This window comes from Rhinolophus ferrumequinum, chromosome 14 (assembly GCF_004115265.2).
Source record: "Rhinolophus ferrumequinum isolate MPI-CBG mRhiFer1 chromosome 14, mRhiFer1_v1.p, whole genome shotgun sequence".
NCBI classification, from domain to species: Eukaryota; Metazoa; Chordata; class Mammalia; order Chiroptera; family Rhinolophidae; genus Rhinolophus; species Rhinolophus ferrumequinum.
Window position 1 is genome coordinate 71,402,670 of NC_046297.1, and position 21,791 is coordinate 71,424,460.

Here is a 21,791-nt window from a genome sequence, read left to right on the forward strand (position 1 = left end):
TTCGCTGGGAGCAGCTCTCTGAACTAATTACGGAAATTGGTCTTTGCAGACATATAACATGAAACCACTCCAGGTCGTGTTTCCCTCACGAGCGGACCCCGAAAGCCCAGTCATCGACCTGGACCTTCACCTCCCCTTGCTGTGCTTCAGACCTGAGAAGGTGCTGCAGGTGCGTCCCCTCCCACACCTGAGAGTCTCATGCCCATTGGCTAAAATGGGCATCAGAACTGCGGTTGTGTCAGAGACGATTCAAACACAAGCGTCTCCCAGTGCTGGGGACCCGCGGCCTCGAAGCGTTCATGTTTCCTGCTTCAAGCTGACCTTCACTCCGCTGTCTCCAGATAGCACTTTTAGTGGGGGGTCCGAGTGGCTTTCGTTTGGGCAGCTGGAGCAGGGGCCCCCTCAACCCCCGGGTGGAAGCTGTCCCCGTCTGGGTTTGCTGGGTGGCGGCGTGTTTATGAGCGTTTGGCGTTGACCGGGCCCGCCGTCAGCGTGCACATGGTTTGTTGGCCCCCCCAGATCCTGACATGCCTCCTGACGGAGCAACGTATCGTGTTCTTCTCCTCCAACTGGGCCCTGCTGACGCTGGTCACCGAGTGCTTCCTGGTCTACCTGCACCCCCTGCAGTGGAAGCACACGTTCGTGCCCATCCTGTCGGGGCAGATGCTGGACTTTGTCATGGCGCCCACGTCCTTCCTCATGGGCTGCCACCTCGACCACTTTGAAGAAGTCAGCAAGGTTAGGTGTCGACCACGTGAGCTAGAACGTTGAGTTCTTGGGAGCCCATGGCGGGGACTCATGGGAAGCTGCTCTGGAAGTGCCTGAACTGAGGCCTGAGGTCACAGGGTCACTGAGCACGTGTCACTTCCGTCCCTGAGCACATGTGCGCCAGGCGCCCCCCTCCCCCCACACACACGGTGTACGGCCTCATGTCCTCACACCACCCCACTGCGGTTTCAAGTGTGGCCTCTGCTGCTTACTAGTTTCTCGACCTTGAGTGAGTTACTTTGCTAAGTCTCAGTTTCTTCGTCTGTGAAGTGGGGCAAGGACGCATTGTCACGGGCAGGGCTCTGAGCTGAAGACTGCCCGGCACCCCCACCCAGCGCCCGGTGTGTGACTGCGGCTTGGTGGACAGTTCCTGCCATTGTTAGTGCTATTTTCGTTCTTTTCTTTTATTAAAGCTTCTGTTGCCCTGTGGACCGTCTTCCTAGGAAATAGACGTGCATGCAGCTCGCTGGTCAGTGTCAGTGGGGTTCGTGGGCCTTGCTGAGTTCTTTGGCCGTTTTCTCACTGTGTGACTGGCCTGTGACAGCGTGGTGAGCTCCTCAGCGTCCTGGTTATAAAAGACCAATAACCGTGCTCACCTCATTGTTATGGTGAGGACCCAAGGAGTCGCCAGGACAGCGGCTGGCACACGGTAGGGGCTTAGTACGTGGTAGCTGTTTTTGCTGTTATGCTGACTGCAGATGGCATACATTTAGATGGTGAGCTGATGTCATGGGCTTGTGACACAGGCTGTGACACTGCCAGCAGGCAGATCAGGTTGGGTTCTTTAAAACAGCTGCATTCAGATATAATTTATATGCCACAAAGTTTACCTGACCAAAATGTACCGTCCAGTGACTTTCAGTAACTTTGGAGAGTTGCGTCACCTAATTTTGGACGGCTTCATGACCCCACAAAGAAAGCCTCTGTGCATCAGCAGTCACCCCCTTTCTGTCCCCGCCAGACCCCGGCAACGACGATCTCCTTCGTCTCTCTGGATTTGCCTGTTCCACACCTGTGGATTGTCAGGGGTGCAGCCACTCACTACATGGCCTCGGGGGTCCGGCCGCTTTCGCTCAGTCTGTTTTGTGAGGTTCTCCCACGTTGTAGCAGGTAGCATGACTTGGTTTTTAGTGCCGAATGGGGTTTCAGCGTATGGCGGACTATTCCACAGTCTGCCCATTCATCAGTCGATGGACATTTGAGGTGTTTTTCCCTTTTGCCTGTTGTGAAGAATGCACCTCTGTGAGCTCCATGGGCAGGTTTTTGTGTGGACCTGTGTTTCCGCTCACCGAGGAGTGGACTGGCTGGGTCTGATGGTTACTCTGTGTTTGAGACACGGTCAGACTGTTTCCCGAAGCAGCCGCCCTGTTTTCCATTCCCACCAGCCATGGAGGAGGGTTCTGCTGTCCACGTCCTCCCCAACACTTGTTATTGTCAGTCTTTGAGCCTAGCCATCCTGGTGGGTGGGACGTGGGACCACACGGTGGGTTTGATGTGCGTATCCCCAGCCACTGCTGGTGGTGAGCGCCATACCTTTGCAGGCGCTCACCAACAGGCAGGTTTTCATTTCCTACCGTGCACTCCTACCTGTCCCCAATAGTCCTCACGCGTGGCCCCCATGCCCTGCGTTTGCTTTTAGAGTAAATCCCCAGAAAGGCAGTAAGTGTGGTGCTGGCCCGCCCTTCCTAGGAAGGAGCTGCGTGTCTTCCTGTGCTTGCCAAAGTGAGTGACTCACCAGGGGACAAACACACTTTAAGAAAAGGCCATTCAGACCTTCATGGAGGGAACGGAAAAGCGTCACCCGGTCCGCCTTGCAAATGAGAACAAAATAGGCTATGCTCTGAAGTTTAATACTGTGTTTCTTTTTTAGTCATTTGGGGGAAAAAACCGTCTTGCATCAGACCCTTCAGAAGGGAAACATTTTGTGGTGTTTACTTAACAGCTCCGGTCAGCAGTCATGAAGGGATCCCTTGTAATGATTTACCTCTTCTGGAGGGTTTCAGGACGAGCAGCAGGTTTTAACTGAAAGCCTTTGGGGTTTGGGTGTTTCTGTCTGTGGTGCTGGGAGTCTGGAGGCCACACTGCGGCACCTCTGTGCGGTGACCTGCGAACATTCGGCACTGATGTCCGCGAAGGGCACCGCTGTTCACCCGCTGTCTTAGAGCCTGTGTGTGTTCCCAGGGCGGACGTCGTCTGTGCACTTTTCCACTCCCAGCTGGGAGGGGCGACCTTCAGAGAGATTCCAACGACACATTCCAGGGGACTGTTGAATTGCAGGACTCTAGTGCATAACTCATTATTTGTGTATTTTGTCACAGATAAGACTTTATAAGTAATCCATGTACATATTTCAAAAATGCTGAGTGTGTGTGTGTGTGTGTGGTTAGTGAGCCCAGGGTCCTGCCCACACTCTGGTTCTTGGAGGGCAGAGTTGGCAGGGAGGCTGAACCAACGCATTAGGTGTTGAATGTTGGTGTTGCTCTCATTGCAGTTCTGGAATGTTCTCTCCAGGCTCCCTGAAGTAGTACCAACAGTGTTTGTACCAGGGTAGGTGAAATCCTGACATGTATTAGAATCTTGACTCAGACACAGGCATTTAGCTCCGTAACATAACTCATGGCAGTTGCTGCCTTCTTGTGGTAGAGATATTATAAAGGCTCTGTGTACATATTAGGAAGGGTGATTTAATTAACAATGACACTGTCTCGGTGAACGCAAAATGTATTTTGGAGTTTCCAAAGATGTGTGTAAATTGAAATTCTCACGTCAGTCTTTACACTTAATTCATAGGAAGCTGATGGTTTAATTCTGATAAATATTGACATCGGGAGCATCACCTACTCAAGTGACCACATGGACGTCCCCGACATCCCTCTCCTGGCCGCGCAGACGTTCATTCAGAGGTAAAGTGAGGAACTGTACGTGTTTGGAAAGATCTCGGTTCAAGTGCTGTACTTGCCGGTTCTGACTACCTTTGCCAGCCTTCTGTTATGGATGCATGTTTTATGTAGTTAGCACTTGGGAATTATTTGTGATTTTTCAAAAGCAAAAGTCATTTGTCTTCATTCTGATCTGGTTTAAATACTAATCGTGGCCCCATTTGCGTCAGTCAGGTGGGGTCACGTCCCCCCCGGGAAGCCTCCTGCTGTTGTGGCCCAGTGTCCGTGAAGTTCCTTCTCCTTCGTTTATTCACACCCCAGACATGTCTCCAACACCCACTGTGTGCCTCACACAGGGCAGCGTGTGTGGAATAACGAGCAGAAGAGACCTGGCCCCTGCCCGTGACCCTGTCAGTCCTGGGGACCCTGACAGATGTGACCCATCATCCTGGAGGAAGATGCTGTCTTTCTCTTTTTGCTCCTTGGCACCCTCTCAGTGCTGTCCTTTCTGCATGCTTTGCCTCGCAGCTGTTAACGGTTGTTTGCATCACTTCTGCTAAGATTCATTGGCCTAATCAGGCATCAGCAACCTTCTTCCCAAAAGGGCCAGATAATAAATATTTTAGGTTTTGTGGGCCCTGCGGCCCCTGTCGTGGGGAGAAGCTTGGTGGGGACCCTTACACGTGTTGCTTCTGGGCTGGGGGAAAGGGGTGTGGTGACTGCTGTGTGGGACCAAGGTGCGTCTGGCACCCCGGGAGGGACGTGCGGAGAGCATGGGGCAGTGCCAGGGCTCCCACAGGTCGTTCCACTGAGCACGTTGTGTCCTTTGGAATCTAATGAAATGGTAGCGGGAGATTCTGCGTTTAGTCCTCCCAGCCCGTGGGGTGGACCGCGGTCAGGGAGACTCCAGAAGGAATCCGTGGACGTGTGGGGCAGGATGAGCGCCGCAAGGAGCCAGGCCGTGTGGTTTGTGGGGAAGCCAGTGGGGACCACGCCTCCCTGTATTCTGTCTGCTGGGAGATCCGATGAAGGCAGAACGGAGGCCTGCGAGCCGCGGGAGAAGAAGGAGGTGTCTGTGTCTGCTCCCTGGCTTGTCTTTTCTGATTTCTGACCCTTCTCTGTGTGTCAGTCAGCTCGGGCTGTAACAGATACCACTGAAGCAACACACATTTCTTGTCAGACAGTCCTGGAGGCCGGAAGTTGGGGACCCAGGTGTGGGCAGGGCTGGTCTCTCCTGAGGCGTCTCTCCTCGGCGTGCAGACGGCCGTCTCCTCCCCGTGTCCTCATGTGGTCGTCCCTCTGTGCACGTCTGTGTCCCCATCTCCTCCTGTAAGGACACCAGTCAGACTGGATCAGGGCCTGCTCTAACACCCTCCTTTTACCTCTTTCTAGACCTTATCTCCTGATACAGTCACCTTCTGAGGCCCTGGGAGTTAGCACTTCAACATAGGAACACAATTCAGCCAATTGTTCCTTCTACCTGGATAGTTTCTGCAAAATATGTAGGAGTGCCGCCCTTATTATTGTTCCTTCATCTTAAAAAATTTCGAAGGCCCACAGGCGGAATGTGTGTCCTCCCTGGGCTGTGGGTGTGGAGTCCACAGGCTTTTCTTTTGTGCCCCGCCAGGAGCCTGAGCCAGGAGTCCTGGGGAGAATGCTTTTGCAAAACCTGCATTCCTCGTCGTCTGTGTACTTCCTGATAAGCAAAAGCCACTTTCCCCTGACCTGACTTCTAGAGTGTGACATTCAAGGACTGAGGTTTGCTGGTGTTTGGTGCAGATTCTCAGGTGTGGCTTTGGTCAAGCATCCCCAGTAAGATGGGATTCTCGCCTCGGTCCATGTGTAATTGTTCGAGTTCTAGAATGTACACAGAGGGTCAGATTCCTGGACCCCTCTCCCCGCCAAAGCAATGGTGGGATGAGCTCGTTTATAAATGTGAACTGACCTCTGTGTGGTCGGTGGCACATCTGCAAAGGCTCTGAGGCCGCGGCCTGGGCAATGGCGGCCAGTCTCCCCACAGGGTTCTGGAGTATGTGTGTCCACATGCAGTCTTGAGCCGGGAGGGACAACAGGCCGCCTAGCCATGCTCTCTGTCCCTCTGCCTTTCTGTGATCAGAAGTGTGTCCTCCCTGCCCCACCCCACTCCTCACGGGCGGGCTTTGGCTCAGGGCCACGCTGGCCCAGGGTCTGGGAGGGGGAAGGAGGGCTGGCGGGGGGTGGACAGCCTCTTTTTGCAAGGACTGTCCTGCACAGAGACGGGAAGAGATATTGCTGCAGGCAGCCATGTGCGTCTTCATGCAGAACGTCAGTGCGGTTTCTGCCTCTGTGGTACCCAAGCAGCCTGCTGCCTCCTCACAGTTGCTCACACCCCTTCCTGGCTGTGGTTGGGGCACCGGCCCCAGCAGCAGCTTCTCGCCACATGTGGGGGTCCAGAGTACACCCCTGTCCTGCACCGGCCCTTGCTGATCACTGGGACCTGATCTCACCACCCCCCCACCCCCATGTGGGGCCTTTGGCAGCTGGGTGCCCCCATTTGTTCACGGCCACGAGTGTCTTACCTTTTACCTCCCAGGTCCGAGGTTCTAGATGAGCTCTTGTCCAGCACCCAGCCTGGCCGATTTCTAGCCATTGCCCCACGGACTCCTGGGCTGGCCTCCCCTGTCCTCAGATTTTCTGATGCATTCATCTGTTTCCCTCTCTTCTCAGTCGCCTGTCAGCCCCACACAGCTAGGCTTTGCTGCCATCTGCGCCGTCCCACACTCAGCCTGGCCTATAGTCGGTGCTCAGGAGATATTGATGGCACAGACACGTGTCGGGTCGTCTATTTTGCATATTTAAAACCTGGGAATGCTGTTGGTTTCCCTAGATGCATCATCTAAGAGTGCAGCCGTGGGTGGCGCTGGGGAGGCTGGGACATGTCTGCTGCTGGCTCATGGGTTACAGAGACAGATCCTAGTCCTGTCCCTGGGGACACCCAGATGAGTAAGTGACCATCCCCTGGCAGGCCAGGATGTTTGGTCCATGCGAGTGGGCCCGGGCAGGGCATGGGGTGTCCCACGCAAGCAGCTCTGACCTGCTAGTCAAGAGGCCTGAGCTGGAAACCCTTTGGCCATGCTGGGAGGGGAGTGTGCCCTCACTGGACAGAGCATGGGGAACAGAATGATTCATCTTGGATGAAAATGTGGGCAAACTGAAGGCCTCTGTGAGGTCTGCACTAATAAACTAGGTTGGGAAGTGAATCAACTCCAGGGATGTCTTTTTAATGCCCCCCAAGTTACTGATGGATATTCTCAGCCTCCTAAATGCGCTAAGGCACCTGCCAGAACTCGCCCTCTCCCTGGGAGTTCTCTGCGGCCAGCCACCAGTGTCACAGAACCGCTTCCGTCTGCTCCCTGCAGAGTCCAGGGCCTCCAGCTGCACCACGAGCTGGACCTCACTCGCCTCCGGGCCAGCACTGACCTAAATGACGGGCGAGCCTGCAGGCGTGCCTGGCAGCAGAGGCTGAACGCCGAGATACAGCAGCTTTCCCTGCACCTGCTCGTCAGCATCTTCAGGTATTTTAAACATTGCCAGTGTCTGTCAGAGGGCACAGAGCCCACTCGCAGGTCCCTGATGGCAGCGGCCCCCAGCGCGTAGGCGACTGAAACCCCCCGAGCCCTGCAAGACAGGAGGCAGCTGGAAGTACCTCCCCACCTGGGGAGGTGTCAGACCGGAGTTTGCCCACTTGCCAGCACGCTGGGGGATTATTTCAAAAGTGACATTTTAGTGGCCAAACTCTTTTGATGTATATATTTACATAAAGCAAATTGTTTGCTGGGAGGAAATGGGAGTTATATCACAGACAGTTGTATCATCTCTGATCCAAGTGGCATAATTTGTGTGGTCATCGCTATGTTTTCCTTTTGTTCTTTTAAGATGAAATCCTTCATGAACAAGGTTCGGTTTTTTGTTTTTTGTTTTTAAATACTTTATAACTTGATGAGTTCATAAAAAGCAGAAAATATGACGACAGATTATAAAACTTTACTCCCCCTCGAAATAACTTTGTCCTTCACAACGGAAAGAGACATTGACCAATCCGCGTACTGAATATCACTGTAAGATTACTGATTCTATTTGTAGACTTCAGATCTGGGAGACCGTGTGCTCAAGTGCCCACAGATTTATAGATGAGGAAATGGTGCAAAGAGGTGAGGTGGCTTGTGGGGGTCACACTGGCGGCCGACCTGGGTTAACACTCAGCGTCTGGCTGCCCTTCCCGGGTCAACACCCCTGAACTCAGTCATATTTGTATGAACAATTGATTGTTGCATCTTCATTTGCGTAAGGAATGAGGGGGCTTGAAGACGATGGTGACACCGCCTTCTGGCGTGTCATTCCAGTTGGAGGGAAAAGCTGTGCTTGAAGTAACGAAACAGCTGGACCACAAAATACACCCAAATTGTGTCCTTCTGGGGTCAGAATAATCTCTCTAAAGAATGGGGCTTTTCAAAGCGTGTATATCTGGTCGCCATTCTTTGGCTTCTAATAGCAATATTTTTGTGTGTATTTAGAAATACACACTTCGACACTTAGGCTCTTTCTCTTTGTCAGGGAAGTGAAGAATCACTTGAATTATGAACACAGAGTATTTAATAGTGAAGAATTTCTCAAAACACGAGCTCCAGGGGACCAGCAGTTCTATAAACAGGTAGGAGCTGTGTGGGGCTCGTGCGCATGTGTGTGTTCATTCTTTACAGTTTTCCATATTTAAAACTTTCCAAAATAAGTGTTTTCCACATCTGTTCTTATTTTATTAAGGGTGTTAGTGTTTTGAAAGGTTTATTTTAGCTCGGTTCCTTTGGATCCATTGGCCATCTCTTATTTTTAATGGGCTTTTTAGAGTGTAATTTACGTAGAACAAAATGTGCCCATTTTAAGTGTCGAGTGTGATGAAGTTTGAAAAATGTGCTGCCCGGCTGGGTAACCAGCTCCCCCGTCTGGATCTGTCACCCCGAATGACCCTCGTGCCCTCCAGTCACCCCCAGCAGGCCCCCTCGGGCTGCGTGTCACCATAGATGTTTCGTGCTGGCGTGGGGGCCTGTACGCTCTGCCTCTTCTGTCTTCCCCTCGCAGTGTCTGCTGTTCCGATGTGGCACCCTTTGGTTTTCTGTCCCCAGGCAATGAGCACTTGGGTTGTTTCAGTTCTTGTCTATTATGAAAAGGAACATTTCGGGGCTTTCTCTGGCAGGCCTTCTGACCCTTTCGGGGCACATTTAGGGGTGCGAGAGCAGCTCTCCCACCAAGTCAGGCACACGGATTTCCTGCTGTATGTACCCCTCGGTGCTTGGCGAAGGCTGGTGCTCCTGTCCCCTCTGGGACTCTGTCCCCACCCCAAATTTCTGTTCCTCCCAGTGGATGGGCCCTCCCCATGAGTGGGCGAGGACCACAGGCATTGCTGACACAGGCCTGCTGGACCAGAGTCACCACAGAGGAGCCAGGAGAAATCGGGCTGGAACTGGGGTCGGAGGAAAGCCCAGACTAGTGCACCACTTGTTTTATGATTGTGCCCAGGGGTCCGGCGGCGCTGTGCCAAGCCCCGGCGTGTCCCCCTCCTTTGTGGGTCGGCTCTGTGACCGGTCCTGAGTGTTCTGTCCTGGCTTTCCCTGGGGCTGCTCACCTCCCAGCTCCAGTTCCGTGCGAGTGTATGTCCCAATAAGCCACTGCTGTGCTCTCTTTCAGGTTTTGGAAACCTACATGTTTCATTCTTTTCTTAAAGCCCGGCTCAACAGGAGCATGGATGCGTTTGCTCAGATGGACCTTAACACGCAGTCGGAAGAGGACAGGTACTCTTGTCGTCACGACTCTTTGGGGGTCCAGATGCTCACGGAGTGAAGTGTTATTTGGGCAGATACACAATCGATTCCATCGGAAAAGTCTCACATTTAGCGATTCATGAGTTGGGTCACACAGGCTCCTCTCCGCACATTTCTATTTTGGGGGCGGAGGGGCTCTGAACATGCCTGACCGCAGCATGTCCCTGCGTCTGCACTTCTGGGACTGCTCATGCTGTTCCCTCCCCATCTTCTTTCTCTTCCGACATTGTCACTGTCCCCAAAGCCTGTTTCCCACCTCTTCTGTGATGAGTTTCCTGAAACGGTTACATGCGCCCCCACTGTGGACGCTAGTTCTGTATGTTGTGGTCCCTTCTGGGCGATGCAGTCACGCTGTTCCCGGGGTCTCCCACTTACTTTGTGTGAGGAGATCGGATCCCGGCCACGACGTTGGAGGCGCTGTGTGGAGGCCTAATCGTGTCAACCACTATTGTGTCGATAAAGCGTTGCTTTCTTCTACCCCAGGACAAATGGACTGTTTCTTAGTCCAAGGAGACCAACGGTTGAGAAGATGGCCTCACGCAAAGCTTCGTCCCTGCACGCCGCCCGCAGGCGCCTGGTCGTCAGCCTGCCCAACCTGCAGGACATCGCCATTCCCGAGCTGCCGCCCAGGAACTCGTCGCTCCGGAAAATGGACACCGCCGACCGTCAGAGTGGCAGCACAGGTGACGTCGTCACTCCCTCGTCACTCCCAGGCGTGTCCTTCTGACCCTTCAAGTCATTGAGAGAAACCAGAGCTCGTGTCAGTGGAAGGGGATGGCTTTTGTTTGGGTGTTTGTAGCAGTTTAATCATTTGAAATATTTTTAGGATGTTCATCTGGCAAACAATGTTCACTATAGAAAATTATTTCTTGTCTGTTCTGTGTGTCCCCGAAAACAAGACCTGGCCAGGCCATCGGTTCTCATGCATCTTTTGGAGCAAAAATTAATATAAGACCTGGTCTTATTTTAATATAAGACCAGGTTTTAATATAATAAACAGAATAGAATATATATTATATATAATATATAATAATAATATAATGTAGTAATATAATAATTATATTAATGTTAATAACATATTAATATAACATAAATATAATACTGGGTCTTATATTAATTTTTGCTCCAAAAGATGCATTAGAGCTGATGGTCTGGCCAGGTCTTATTTTTGGGGAAACATGTATTTTCCGTCACTTGGTCTCACTGCTAAGATAACAGCTATGCGCGGTTTTTGTCTTTTGCATATGTATGCACATGTCTGTGTGTGTGTGCATGACACATGTACGTTACATGTTTCCATATATCAGTGTCTAATGGGATGGAATGACCATTAGTGAGTGCCAAACCCTTTGTAGATCCTGGGGGTACGAAGGAACCAGGCCCCAGCCCTCACGGAGCTGACATTCGTGGGGTGAAGGCAGATGGTAAACAGATAAATACATAAGACGGGGGTATTCAGTGTCACGGCACAAAAGCAGCAGGTCAGGGATGGTGACGGGGGCTGAGTGTGGAAGGGGCACTGCAGCAGGGACGCGAGTGAGTGGAGAGGCTGTGCCATGCCGGTCGCAGGGGGAGGTACAGAGCAAGCACAGGGCCAGCCGGCGCCCGTCGTAGCGTTGTGACATGCAGCAGCTATGTCTCTGAATGTCAGCGTGGTGTTTCCTTGGCACTTAAATTGCTATAAAACATGACTGGACGTGTGTACGCCCGTCTTATGTCTGTGTAAGCTGCAGCCAAGCATGTCACAGCACGGGTGACAGAGGTGAGTGGACTCAGGGCCCCTTTCTGTGCAGCTCTGGGATGGAATCATGCCCGTCTGCCCCCTGAACGCTCACCTGCTCCTCCCAGGCTCCCCACCTCCTCAGGCCGTCATGGCTCACACACATCTTTCTGGGGTGAGCTGCCCACCTGCAGGGCTGGCCTTGTCCTGTCCATGGAGCTCCTGGGGGCAGGGGGATGCTGGCTACCTGGGAGGCCCTTAGGTGGAATCCACGGAAGGAGTTGGTGGGAGACATAGCCGGTGAAGGGTTGGCTCTCGTACTTTGTCACGATGTACCGGGGCAAGTGGGAGCCTCAGTGTCCACACCTGCAAGATGGGAATGACAACAACAGCCACGTCACAGCGCTGCCATTAAGGAAATGGCGCAGCCCTGCCTTACAAGGACGTCTGGGCGAGGTTATCAGCTTCATCCTCCCATGCAGACTCACGGCCAGATGTTTCCATTTAGCATTAATAGTTTTAGCGAATAAAATTATTCCGTATTCTCGGGGTGCCATGGAAACAACATGAGGGGCCCATCGTTCAGCTTGGGGCTATGTGGAGCCTTCCAGAAGCGACACACAGGCTCTTGCTTTACACTGCACCCAAGGCAAGGAAACGGTTGATCTGGACGACGGGACGGGACGGGACGGGACGGGACGGGAACACGTGCTTATTTTTCAGGTCTTTTCTAATTACCTGTTTACTTCCCCCTTAACTCTTATTAGTTCTGAATGTGACCCCTCAGGCGACGTATACGTTCAAGATCCCGGAAATCCACTTCCCCCTGGTGGCTCAGTGTGTCCAGGCGTATTACAGCGACTTTGTCAACCTTCTGAGCAAAGCTATGAACTGCCTGGCCCCCGACAACTCCGTGCTGCTGGCCAGGTACCTCTACCTGCGGGGGCTCGTTCACCTGATGCAAGGGCAGCTGCTGGACGCCCTGCTGGACTTCCAGAGTCTGTACAAGACGGACCTCAGGATCTTTCCTGCCGACCTGGTGAAGAGGATGGTGGAGTCCATGTCGGGGCCTGAGTGCGCCCAGGCCGAGCGGACGCCCGAGCTGAGAAGGCTCATCAGCGAGTTCCTGGACCAGCCCGGGGAGGCCCCCAAGGCCGACGACCATGTGAAGAACTTTGAGCTGCCGAGGAAGCACATGCAGCTGGACGATTTCGTGCAGAGGGTCCAGGAGTCTGGCATCGTCAAGGACGCCAGCATCATAAGCCGCTTGTTTGACGCCCTGACTGTAGGTACGAGGACGGACGCTGGGATGGTGGGGACACGTCAGCTGACAGCGCAGTGAGGCGACTCTGTGGTGCGAGGGCTTCGCCAGCTTCCTGGGCACTTAGAGGAACAGGAGCACTGGCTGCGCCTTCCGTGACAGGACAGAGATAGTCCTGTCGCCGCCGTTTCGGGCCAACGCTGCTTGGCTGGTCACTGACCTGAGCTCTTTGACAGGTGGGAAGAGTCTCAGTAAGTTTGATGGGGGACCAGGAAGCCCCTGCAGGTTCAATCCTGTCCCGTGGAGTCTACTCACTGTGTGATGGTCCCTTTCTCGTGTCTGAGGAACTATGGCTTCAGCTGGAATACTTGAAGGTCACAGGGACAGCGCGACAGCTGCCGGGCCCCCATCTCCCCAGTGCTGCGTTTCCCACTTTTACTGCACGTGTCTGGTTTAGCACCCTTTCCACCCCTTCCTCCCAAAGGGAGCACTGTCCCCAACTCCAGGCTTTCCTTTGGACGGTCTGTGTCCGCATTTACTACAAATGGATGTATGTGTCCAACAGGACATAGGTTTGTGTTTTTCAGTATACATGGATGGTCATACCATGCGTATCCATCTGCACGTGCTCCTTACTCAATGCCATTTTCATGATATATCCGCATAGATCGTAGTGTGGCTGCGGGTGAGGGTAGTGATAGTTTTCTCTTCACTGTCAGGCAGTGGCCAGCGACTTTGCCTTTTCAAATACCGACACGGGGAGAAGGCTGTACCTGTTCCCAGGGGTGCGTGTGGGCTGCTTTCTCCAGCTTGGGGAGCGGGTACCTGTCCTGACGGCAGGTTGCCTCGCTCCCCGGGTGGGAGCAGCACCTGTGAGGGGCGCGTCTCCTGCTCCTGGGCAGCGCGTGGTGTTGCCAGTGAGTGACAAGTGTGAGATGACATCTCACTGTGGTTCTAAGTGAATATCTGCTTGGAGCTGGGATCCAGTCTGGTTTCTTTCCTCTGAGCTGCCTTTGTGTCATCTTTGGCCATTTTTACGTGAGGATAGGAGCTCCTGTGCACCCTGGGACGGTCGTCCTTTGCTATTAGGCAGGCTGGTGACGTCCCCCCTGCTTACCACACAGCTTCCGTTTAGCTTCCCGTCTGTGGCCTCGGGGGACCCAGCAGGGTGTGGCATTTGTGTGTTTCTCTTCTGTTTGGATCCAGTGACTGAAATTATACAACTAGTTGCCTGTAAACCGCTGGGGTCAGGTGAGCGCCACCTGGTGGACACTCTCCTAAACTGTCCAGCACCTGCAACTTGTGGGATGATGAGGTCTGGCTTCCGGTTCTTAATTCTGACAGTCTCGGTCTTTGTTCCTATTGAACACCTCCTCTCCTGACCTGTCTGTCACAGCACTGTCACTGGCTGTCCCAGAGATGGCTGCCATGACAGCTGTGGCTACGGCATCCAATCCCCAGGTAACTGTCACCCCAGACACTGAAATGGAACCAGAGCAGGGGCGTGGCCATGCAGCCCAGGTGGGGACAGGGAGGACAGGGTTCCTGCCCTCTCGACCACGGCACCAGCCGGGGAGGCAGACCCACAAACACAGAGCAGGGAGGGAGTCGGCCTGGTCTCGGGGCCCAGCTCTGCACTTACCCGCCTGCTGGCAAGGGCCTTCCTCTTCATGCCTCAGTTTCCTGATTGGGGAAGGAACCTGCTGTTGGGAGGATTACACAGACATGTGCAGGGTGTGGAGCACAGCAGGTGGTGGTACAGGCAGGGGTGCCCTCAGGGAAGTGCCAGGCCAGGATGACTGATGGTCAGGGAAGGCTGCACATGACATGTTTTCTCTGGGTCTTGAAGGATGGGTAGTTTTCTGGTCCAAGCACTCCACACCAGCATGTACAGAGGCAAGTACTTGTGTGACCGGAACATGGGGTGTGGAGGGGAGGAGGGCCTGATCCTGGAGGAACCCTTGGGACCTGGCCTAGATGAGGAGTCCTAGTGTTTGAACAAGAGAGAACAGCTCCTCCTACCATCTCAGAAAGGTTATTCTGGCCGCGGCTCTGAAGGCCTTTTAGAAGCTGCCTCCTATGCAGGATGAGGAGCACCTGCTGTGTGACAGGGCACAGAGTGGGAGAGACGGGGAATGCAGGCGGAAGTGAGCCAAGGCAGGAGCAGGTACGGGATTGCAACGGCCGGACTTCTTGGTGGGTGTGTGGGGGGTAGTTCCCTCTCCATTTTATAGGAAAGGAAGCAGGTCCCTTTCAAAGCTCACCTGCTGCTAAACAGTGGGAAGCTGGGCTTCAACGTGGGTCTGACTCCAGAGCTCACGAATATTGGACATTGGAAAGGTTCCTGCATCAATGAAGATCATCTTGGTTACAAATAATAAAAGTAATCCATTTACTCACATCACCCAATACTGAGATTGTCTAGTTTCAGACAAGCCTTGATCCAGCAGCACCGACTGTCACCAAGGCTGTGGTCTCCTGTGTGTTAGTTTCACTCGAGGACTAGCTCCTCTCATGGCCCCAAGGTGGCTGCCACAAGTTCTACGGGTGACGTGGGTCTTTGCAACCATAAGAGTGTCCTGTGTCAGTGTTCCCCCCCTACCCTCCAATGTTCCTAAGAGTTACTGTGAGTCTCTGGCTTAGGTCACACATCGATCCCCATCCCTGGGTCACGGGCTGCAGAGGGCAGTTAGGTGGGTCTCGGTCCAGTGCCCCACCCTGGGGACTCGGGCTGTCTGGGAAGGGCGGGCAGAACTCCCGCCCCATGCCTTCCATCAGGGTGGACTGGCGCCACCTGCTGCCTTGTTTGGGTAATGCGCCACTTCTTTAGGCAATGTATTGTGGACGCCTTGGAGGTGGCTGTAACAAACCTCTTTTTTTAAATAAAACTCAGGGCGCCAGAAACTGATTGACCCAGAAACATTCAAAGATCTGTACACCTGCTGGAAGAAGATAGAAGCAGAGGCCCAAGAGGTCAGTCTGCCGGCGGCGGTGATGGAGTGCCTAGATAAAAACGAGTGTGTTTACAAGCTGTCCAGCTCGGTCAAGACAAGCCGCGGTGTGGGCAAGCTGGCCATGACCCAGAAGCGCCTGTTACTCTTGACCGAAGGCACGCCAGGCTACGTGGAGATCTGCACCTTCAGGAACATAGAGGTGGGGGACACAGCCAGCCCCGTCACGGCTGCGCTCATGCTGCTTCTTCTGCTTCATAGTCATTTTCCCCGTGGAGGAAATCGGAGCTGACATCGGGACTCGTCTGAGGCCTGATAGTTTCCACATTTACAAGAGGCATGTTTCCTCTCGGGAGACGGGAAAGGCAGTAAAACTGTCACCCCCGAGGTGACCCCCGTGCTCCCTCAGTTTTCCCCCACACCAGCTTTGCCAAACTTCCTCCTAGAATTCCAAGGAAAGAAATATTTCAGGTGAAAGAATAAACCACCTTCAAACACTGGACGAGCCCACATGTGTGGGTGTTGGTGAGCTGCTAACAGACCACACTGACGATCTATCAAGATGACACTGAGCCCTCACACATGGCTGTGGCCAACGGGATTTTACACATTTCTGAGAACAGGGTCACATGGAGGCTCCTCTCTTCACACCCCCCCACCCCCGGACCAGGGTCATTGCAGGGCATTCTCTGTCCTGCTGGGGCCACCCCTCCCGCCCCCCACCAGCCCAGCTCTGGCCAGGCCCCAGGGGCTCTGTCCTGGGCAGCCCTCAACCTCCTGGCCTGCTTCCCGTCAGGACAGCAGCCGAGTGCCCCAGCAGGTCCCGAGCGCGTGTGGGAGGACAGCAGGGGTCTCAGACTGCCACTGCTCCTTCATTTCCCATGTTCCATCGCCGCCTTTATTCCCAGTGCTCTCTGAGGGTGTCCCTATACTTACCTTCTTCTTTCTCTGCATCCACAGGAAGTCAGAAGTACCACAGTAGCGATTCTGTTTCTCAGAATACCTACTTTAAAAATTAAAATGGTGTCCAAGAAAGAAGTCTTCGAAGCTAACCTTAAAACGGAGTGTGACCTGTGGCACCTCATGGTGAAGGAAATGTGGGCTGGAAAGAAGCTGGCCGACGTGCACAAGGTCTGGGGGGGATGGGGGAAGGGGAAGGGGATGGGTGGGGGGGTGGACGCTGTTCTAGCTCCAGGCTGTCTCGTCATGCCCTCATCCCTAGAGTAACGTGCAGCCATTAAGCCTCAGGGGACTCGGCAGACAAGCTGAATTAGATGAGGTCTCGATAGCAGGCACTAAAGGTGCCATGGTCTGTGTGACCCAGTAGAAGGCGTTGTAGGCCTGGGGACACATGGTGAGCACAGGGGCTGGCCGGGCGGTGTAGCCCATGGGGGCGGCCACTGCCTTCATTTCCCCCGCGCTGGACATCAGAGAGCAGAGGGCGGGGCTTGGACGCGGGCAGGTCTGAGATGGGTGTTCTGGCCACACCAGCCAGGATTAGGGTTTGGGCAGGGGGTACGCTGGACCCCTCCCCCAGGGTTAGGCTATGTGCCAGGGACCTTTGTGCCTTCATTTACTTTGGGCCAGACTGATGGCTTTGATTACACCAAATTAAGACTTCACGGTCACAGAGGGTGCCATGGACAGAGCTAAAAGACGGAGGACGTGTAGAGAAGATATGTGTACTGTCTAAATGGCAGATGAGACGGGCAAACCCACCACAAAATGGGCGGTGTATGAACAGGGAACAGTCTGTCAGGTGCCCGCGGGGTATCAGAGATGCGGGTGAAGGCCACGTCCGCCGTGGCAAATGAGCAAGGCCACGACCAGTGGCAGGAGAGCCGGCATTTGGATGGGAAGTCCCCGTCACGGGGGCTCAGGCCACAAACACTGAGCAGGCATGCGTTTGGAGTGGGAAGGGGACCTGCTCCTTTCCAAGATTCCAATATGCTGTGACATTTGGACTGGCCATTGGATTTCATGCCCACGGGGTTATGTGGCAGAAACCAGCAGTCACGCTAAAGCCTGTGGCTGACAGACCACTTCTAAGAGCCCACGCGTCCCTGGCTGCTTCCGCCCTGCAGGGTGGGGCTGAGTGGCGGTGACGCGAGTGTGTGGCCCACTAGCCTGGACATTTACTACCTAGTCCTTTACAGAAAAGGTTTGCCGACCCCAGTATGAGCTCTCGATCAATGTTTGCCTTCACTAGAAAACAGTGTCTACATGACATCACAGCCAAATTTAAGCTCCCCGTGTTGCTTTGGAAAAAGCAGCCACCTTGCAAAGCATGGTCCATGGACTCGAGCAGTGTCCTGTCCTGTCCCCCTGCAGGATCCTCAGTACATCCAGCAGGCGCTGACACACGTCTTGCTGATGGACGCCGTCGTGAGCACCCTGCAGTCGACCAGCGCCATTTACGCTGCCTCCAAATTATCGTATTTCGATAAGATGAAGAATGAAAGTAAGATAAGCATGTGTCTGACGTCGCAAGTGGTTCTTGAATGCGTCTTGATTTTTACCCGGGTGACAATTATCCATGAGATTCACAATTTCTCCTTTTTTTTTCATGTCTCGATTTTGACTATCACACGTTGTTCTGTACCTTTCCACGCAATGTTTGTCCTTTTGAACCTGCTTCCGAGTTCCCGTGTGTAATGAGCACTTGGCTGCTTTCACGGCTGAACGTACTCCATTGTGGGACGGGGCAGAGCGTGCACGTACCCCTCAGCGGTTGATGAGCCTGTGGGCGGTTTGCACTGTCTGGCTGTTGGGAACATGCGTGAGCGAGTTTCTGTGCGGACATGTGTTCATTTGTCTGGTGTGTAGCTGGACGGCTCTGCTTTCTCATGTCCAGATGAGGACACACCCGGCATGTGTTTGTTCCCCTTGGTGCGTTTCGCTCTTTGCCATGTCTTCCTTCCTGGCCCCAGAATCCCCCTCTCCTGGGAGCAGGTAGGGTGCTCCAGTTGTCACGAGATCTGCTAGACTGGCCTGGGGGCCTCGTCAGCAGCGTCCTAGAACCAGAGGTGGACTGCGTTTCTTTTCTTAGGAATAAAATCAAACACTACACTTCAGCTGTTCAGATCCCTCCACACTCATGCCTTCTCCTCCAAGAGTCTACAGAAGCACCTTCTCTGTCCTATAAACAGCATCCGGTCTCCACGGTGGCATCCAGGAAACGACAGCTCTTACCTGTCGTCCGCCTCGTTCCACGGCAGAGGGGGAGCCATCTGAGCTGTCCCTGATCCCTTGTTACAAATCGAGAACTCTTATCCTGTGTGTGAAGTTGAACGAGGCGCGGTGCTCCTGGGCTTACGTTAGTTAGTAGCTTGTGATAGAAATTCAGAAAATGAAATTTTCTGAAGTTTTGCACCCCATGCCTGGCGTTTGCAATGCCTGGAGATAGTTGTGGCCGTGTGTGTGTGTGTGTGTGTGTGCGCGCGCACGGGGGGTTACTGGTGTCTACTGGGTGAGGCAGGGATGTTGCTAAATGTCCTACAGTGCCCGGGACGGCCACTGGCAGCCACATGAGGGCTCAGAAGCTCTGCTCGGGCTCGGTTAGTGCTGGTGGTTTTGTCGTGGGCATATTAAGTCACCGAGAAACATTCTGGATCATCCCTTTACCATGTACTGTGTAACGGCTGTGTGCAGACGGAGCTCAGCTTGTGGAGCTTACTAGTGAGGAGAGAGCTGGGTTCAAACAAAAGTGAAGTCACCTGATAAGCGCTCACCTCTGGCCAGTGAGTCACATGACAGATGACAGATGACGACAGTGGGAGAAAGGCCCCTTGGATGTGCATGGTTTTACTTTCATGTCTGCTTTCAGAGCTTTGTCTCCCAAACGATGAAGCTTTAAAGGAAGCAGAGTGTCTGAGGCTGTGGAATAACATCAGTTTTGTCAAGTCTAATAAACTAAAACGCAGTGTTTGCATTTCAGTGCCCATGGCTGTTCCCAAGACAACGGCGGAGACACTGAAGCACAAAATCAACCCTTCAGCGGGAGAGACTTTCCCTCAAGACGTCGACGTCTTGCTGTACACGCCAGGTACAGACAGCTTTTCCTTGTTTGTTGCTGTTGGCTTTTGAACAATCTGATAGGTTCAGACTTGTGTTCGAGGTCAGCCCTGAACTGAAAGGGCCGACGGCACGACGTGGATTGAATGAGGACCAGGTGGTTTTCTACTCTGAGGGGACACCCTGGGTGATGAGGGCGGCCGCTCTGTGCACGTGGCCTCGTGGAGGCCAGAGCCACGGGAAGCCCAGAAGGGTCAGAAATGGGGCAGGCACCTCACGTAAGCCCTGTTCCAGAGTGACCGTCTCCACACGTAGGCAGCGGCTCAGCTCACAGAGCACTCGCGATCATCTTGCCCCTTGCAGTTAATCTGGTCTGTTGTCATTGTGACAAAATGACGGCGTCTCAGAAATTGCAGACACATGTCCTTTGCTGATCTGGGAGTGACAATACGGTCCTCTTACACTTGGAGTGTTTGGATTCTTCCTTCTATGTGCAGACCCTATAGGTGACGTTAGAATGATGACAGGAAAGAAATGGGTGCTGCCTGGTCTAAGTGAAAATAAAGATCGCCATTGTGTTACAGGTTTAAAACAGTCAAAACGCTTCCCCCCGTTCAAGCCATTGTTTCTCAATCTAGTTGTGTTGGAGGCAGTCAGTCGCCAGCTCACAGCCCCTCTCGTCCGGCACACGGCAGCTCACGGCAGCTACTCACGGCAGCCCAGCTCCAGGTAGAGCTGCTGTTCACACTCTTAGCTGTAGAGGGCGCAGCTCACTGGCCCATGTGGGAATCGAACCGGCGACCTCAGTGTTAGGAGCACAGTGCTCCAACCACCTGCGCCCCCGGGCCGGCCCCAAAACGCTTTTGTTTAATCCTGACTTGCAAAGAGTTGCAGCAGAGGGGTATTCCTCTGAGAGTAATTTAGAGTGTTGGAAACAAAAGAAAGAACTGGGCAAAAAAGAACCTTAAAATCCAGCTGCTGTGTTTTCAGTTCATTCGTATCTGAATTAACAACTGGCACCTCTCCTTAATGCTTCCTGATCTGTGACTCCTGGAGCTAATGGTTCACAACCACGGAGCTTACGTTTCAGATGGTGTCAGACGGGTAAACGGAGGCTCTGTGGCAAAGCAGTGTCCAGGGGCAGTTTTCTCTCTTCACTCACCATCCAGAAGACCTGGTAAAGCAACAGATCAAACATGGAAGAGAGTACAGCCCAGTCCGACCTCGTCCCACCGGACACTTACCCGATTTCCCAAGTCCGGGCTCTCTGCTGACCATGCACGATGGTAACGTCACAGACCAAGACACTTTTCCTCGTGGCATCTGAATCAACGAGTATTTTTAGAGCTAAGTCAGTTTCCCTTACCTTGAAACTGACTAGACTCTGGGCGTCCCGTTGTGATGGGCCAGGTGATTCAGAGCAGCTGTCCCTCTGGAACATCTAGAAAAATCGCACAAGGTGTAACAACAAGCGTGAAGCAGAGTGGGGCTCCTTTCCCCGTGGAGCGGCTGCCAGTCCCGGAAGAGGTAGAAGCTAAGAGCTGAGCAGAGCCTTCTAGTCCTGTGGGGCTACAGGGACACACACTGGAGTCCAGACCCGTCTTCAAGAACTCAGGAGGACAGGGCGTGAGCCCTCAGGCGGCTCCGTGGGCCGTGTCTCCCCCAAGGGCCGGCAGAACGAACCCCAGAAGGACTGGCACGTTGATACTCCCTGGACTGATGAGAAAGGTGGTGCCACAGCAGGGGTTGGGGAAGGACGTCCTCACCGGACCTGGTGTGGGGACATCGCGCAGCCACATGAAAAAATGAAGCTCAACCGCATTGCGGATCACAGAGTCTTCAGTTCCAAGTGGACTGAAATCTAAATGCAAAAGGCAGAAACAGACAAAGCCCACAAACTTCCAGAAGACAGGAGAACACACTCATGACCTCACGGTAAGGGAAGACTTCATAAATGGCATAAAATATACTAGCCCTGAAGACGGTGAATTTGACTCCACTCAGATGAAGGATTTTAAAAAGATAGTTTCAAGAGAGTGAACATGGTAGTCACACACGAGGAGAGCATGTTAGCAACACCGTAGGACAGCAAGGGCCTTACACCAAGGATACAGGAAGAACAGCTGCAAATCCCGGAGAGTAAGACACTCCAGCTCAAAACTGGGCAAGACACATAAATGCCTCACACAAAGGATATCCAAATGGCCAATCAGAGCCGTCAGCCTTGTTAGCAATTAGGGAAACGCAAATAAGCCACAAGTGAAAAACCAAACTCTTCAAACACCATTAGAATGGCCAAACTGGAAAAGAATGGCACCACCCAGTGTTGGAGTCGATGTGGAG

General features: G+C 53.3%; 1 protein-coding gene across 3 annotated transcripts in view; it reads left to right on the plus strand.

Annotated features, from left to right (window-relative positions):
• Positions 1-21,791, plus strand: part of DENND3 (DENN domain containing 3) — a 46,138-nt gene that overhangs the window by 14,150 nt on the left and 10,197 nt on the right. For all 3 annotated transcript variants that reach the window (XM_033125882.1, XM_033125881.1, XM_033125883.1), the window contains 12 exons: positions 50-169; positions 520-738; positions 3,559-3,671; positions 7,046-7,201; positions 8,241-8,337; positions 9,369-9,472; positions 9,986-10,185; positions 11,990-12,511; positions 15,377-15,636; positions 16,395-16,565; positions 17,766-17,895; positions 19,372-19,479. In XM_033125882.1, coding sequence (XP_032981773.1) covers positions 50-169; positions 520-738; positions 3,559-3,671; positions 7,046-7,201; positions 8,241-8,337; positions 9,369-9,472; positions 9,986-10,185; positions 11,990-12,511; positions 15,377-15,636; positions 16,395-16,565; positions 17,766-17,895; positions 19,372-19,479 — 2,200 coding nt within the window. The remainder of the gene's footprint in view (positions 1-49; positions 170-519; positions 739-3,558; positions 3,672-7,045; positions 7,202-8,240; positions 8,338-9,368; positions 9,473-9,985; positions 10,186-11,989; positions 12,512-15,376; positions 15,637-16,394; positions 16,566-17,765; positions 17,896-19,371; positions 19,480-21,791) is intronic.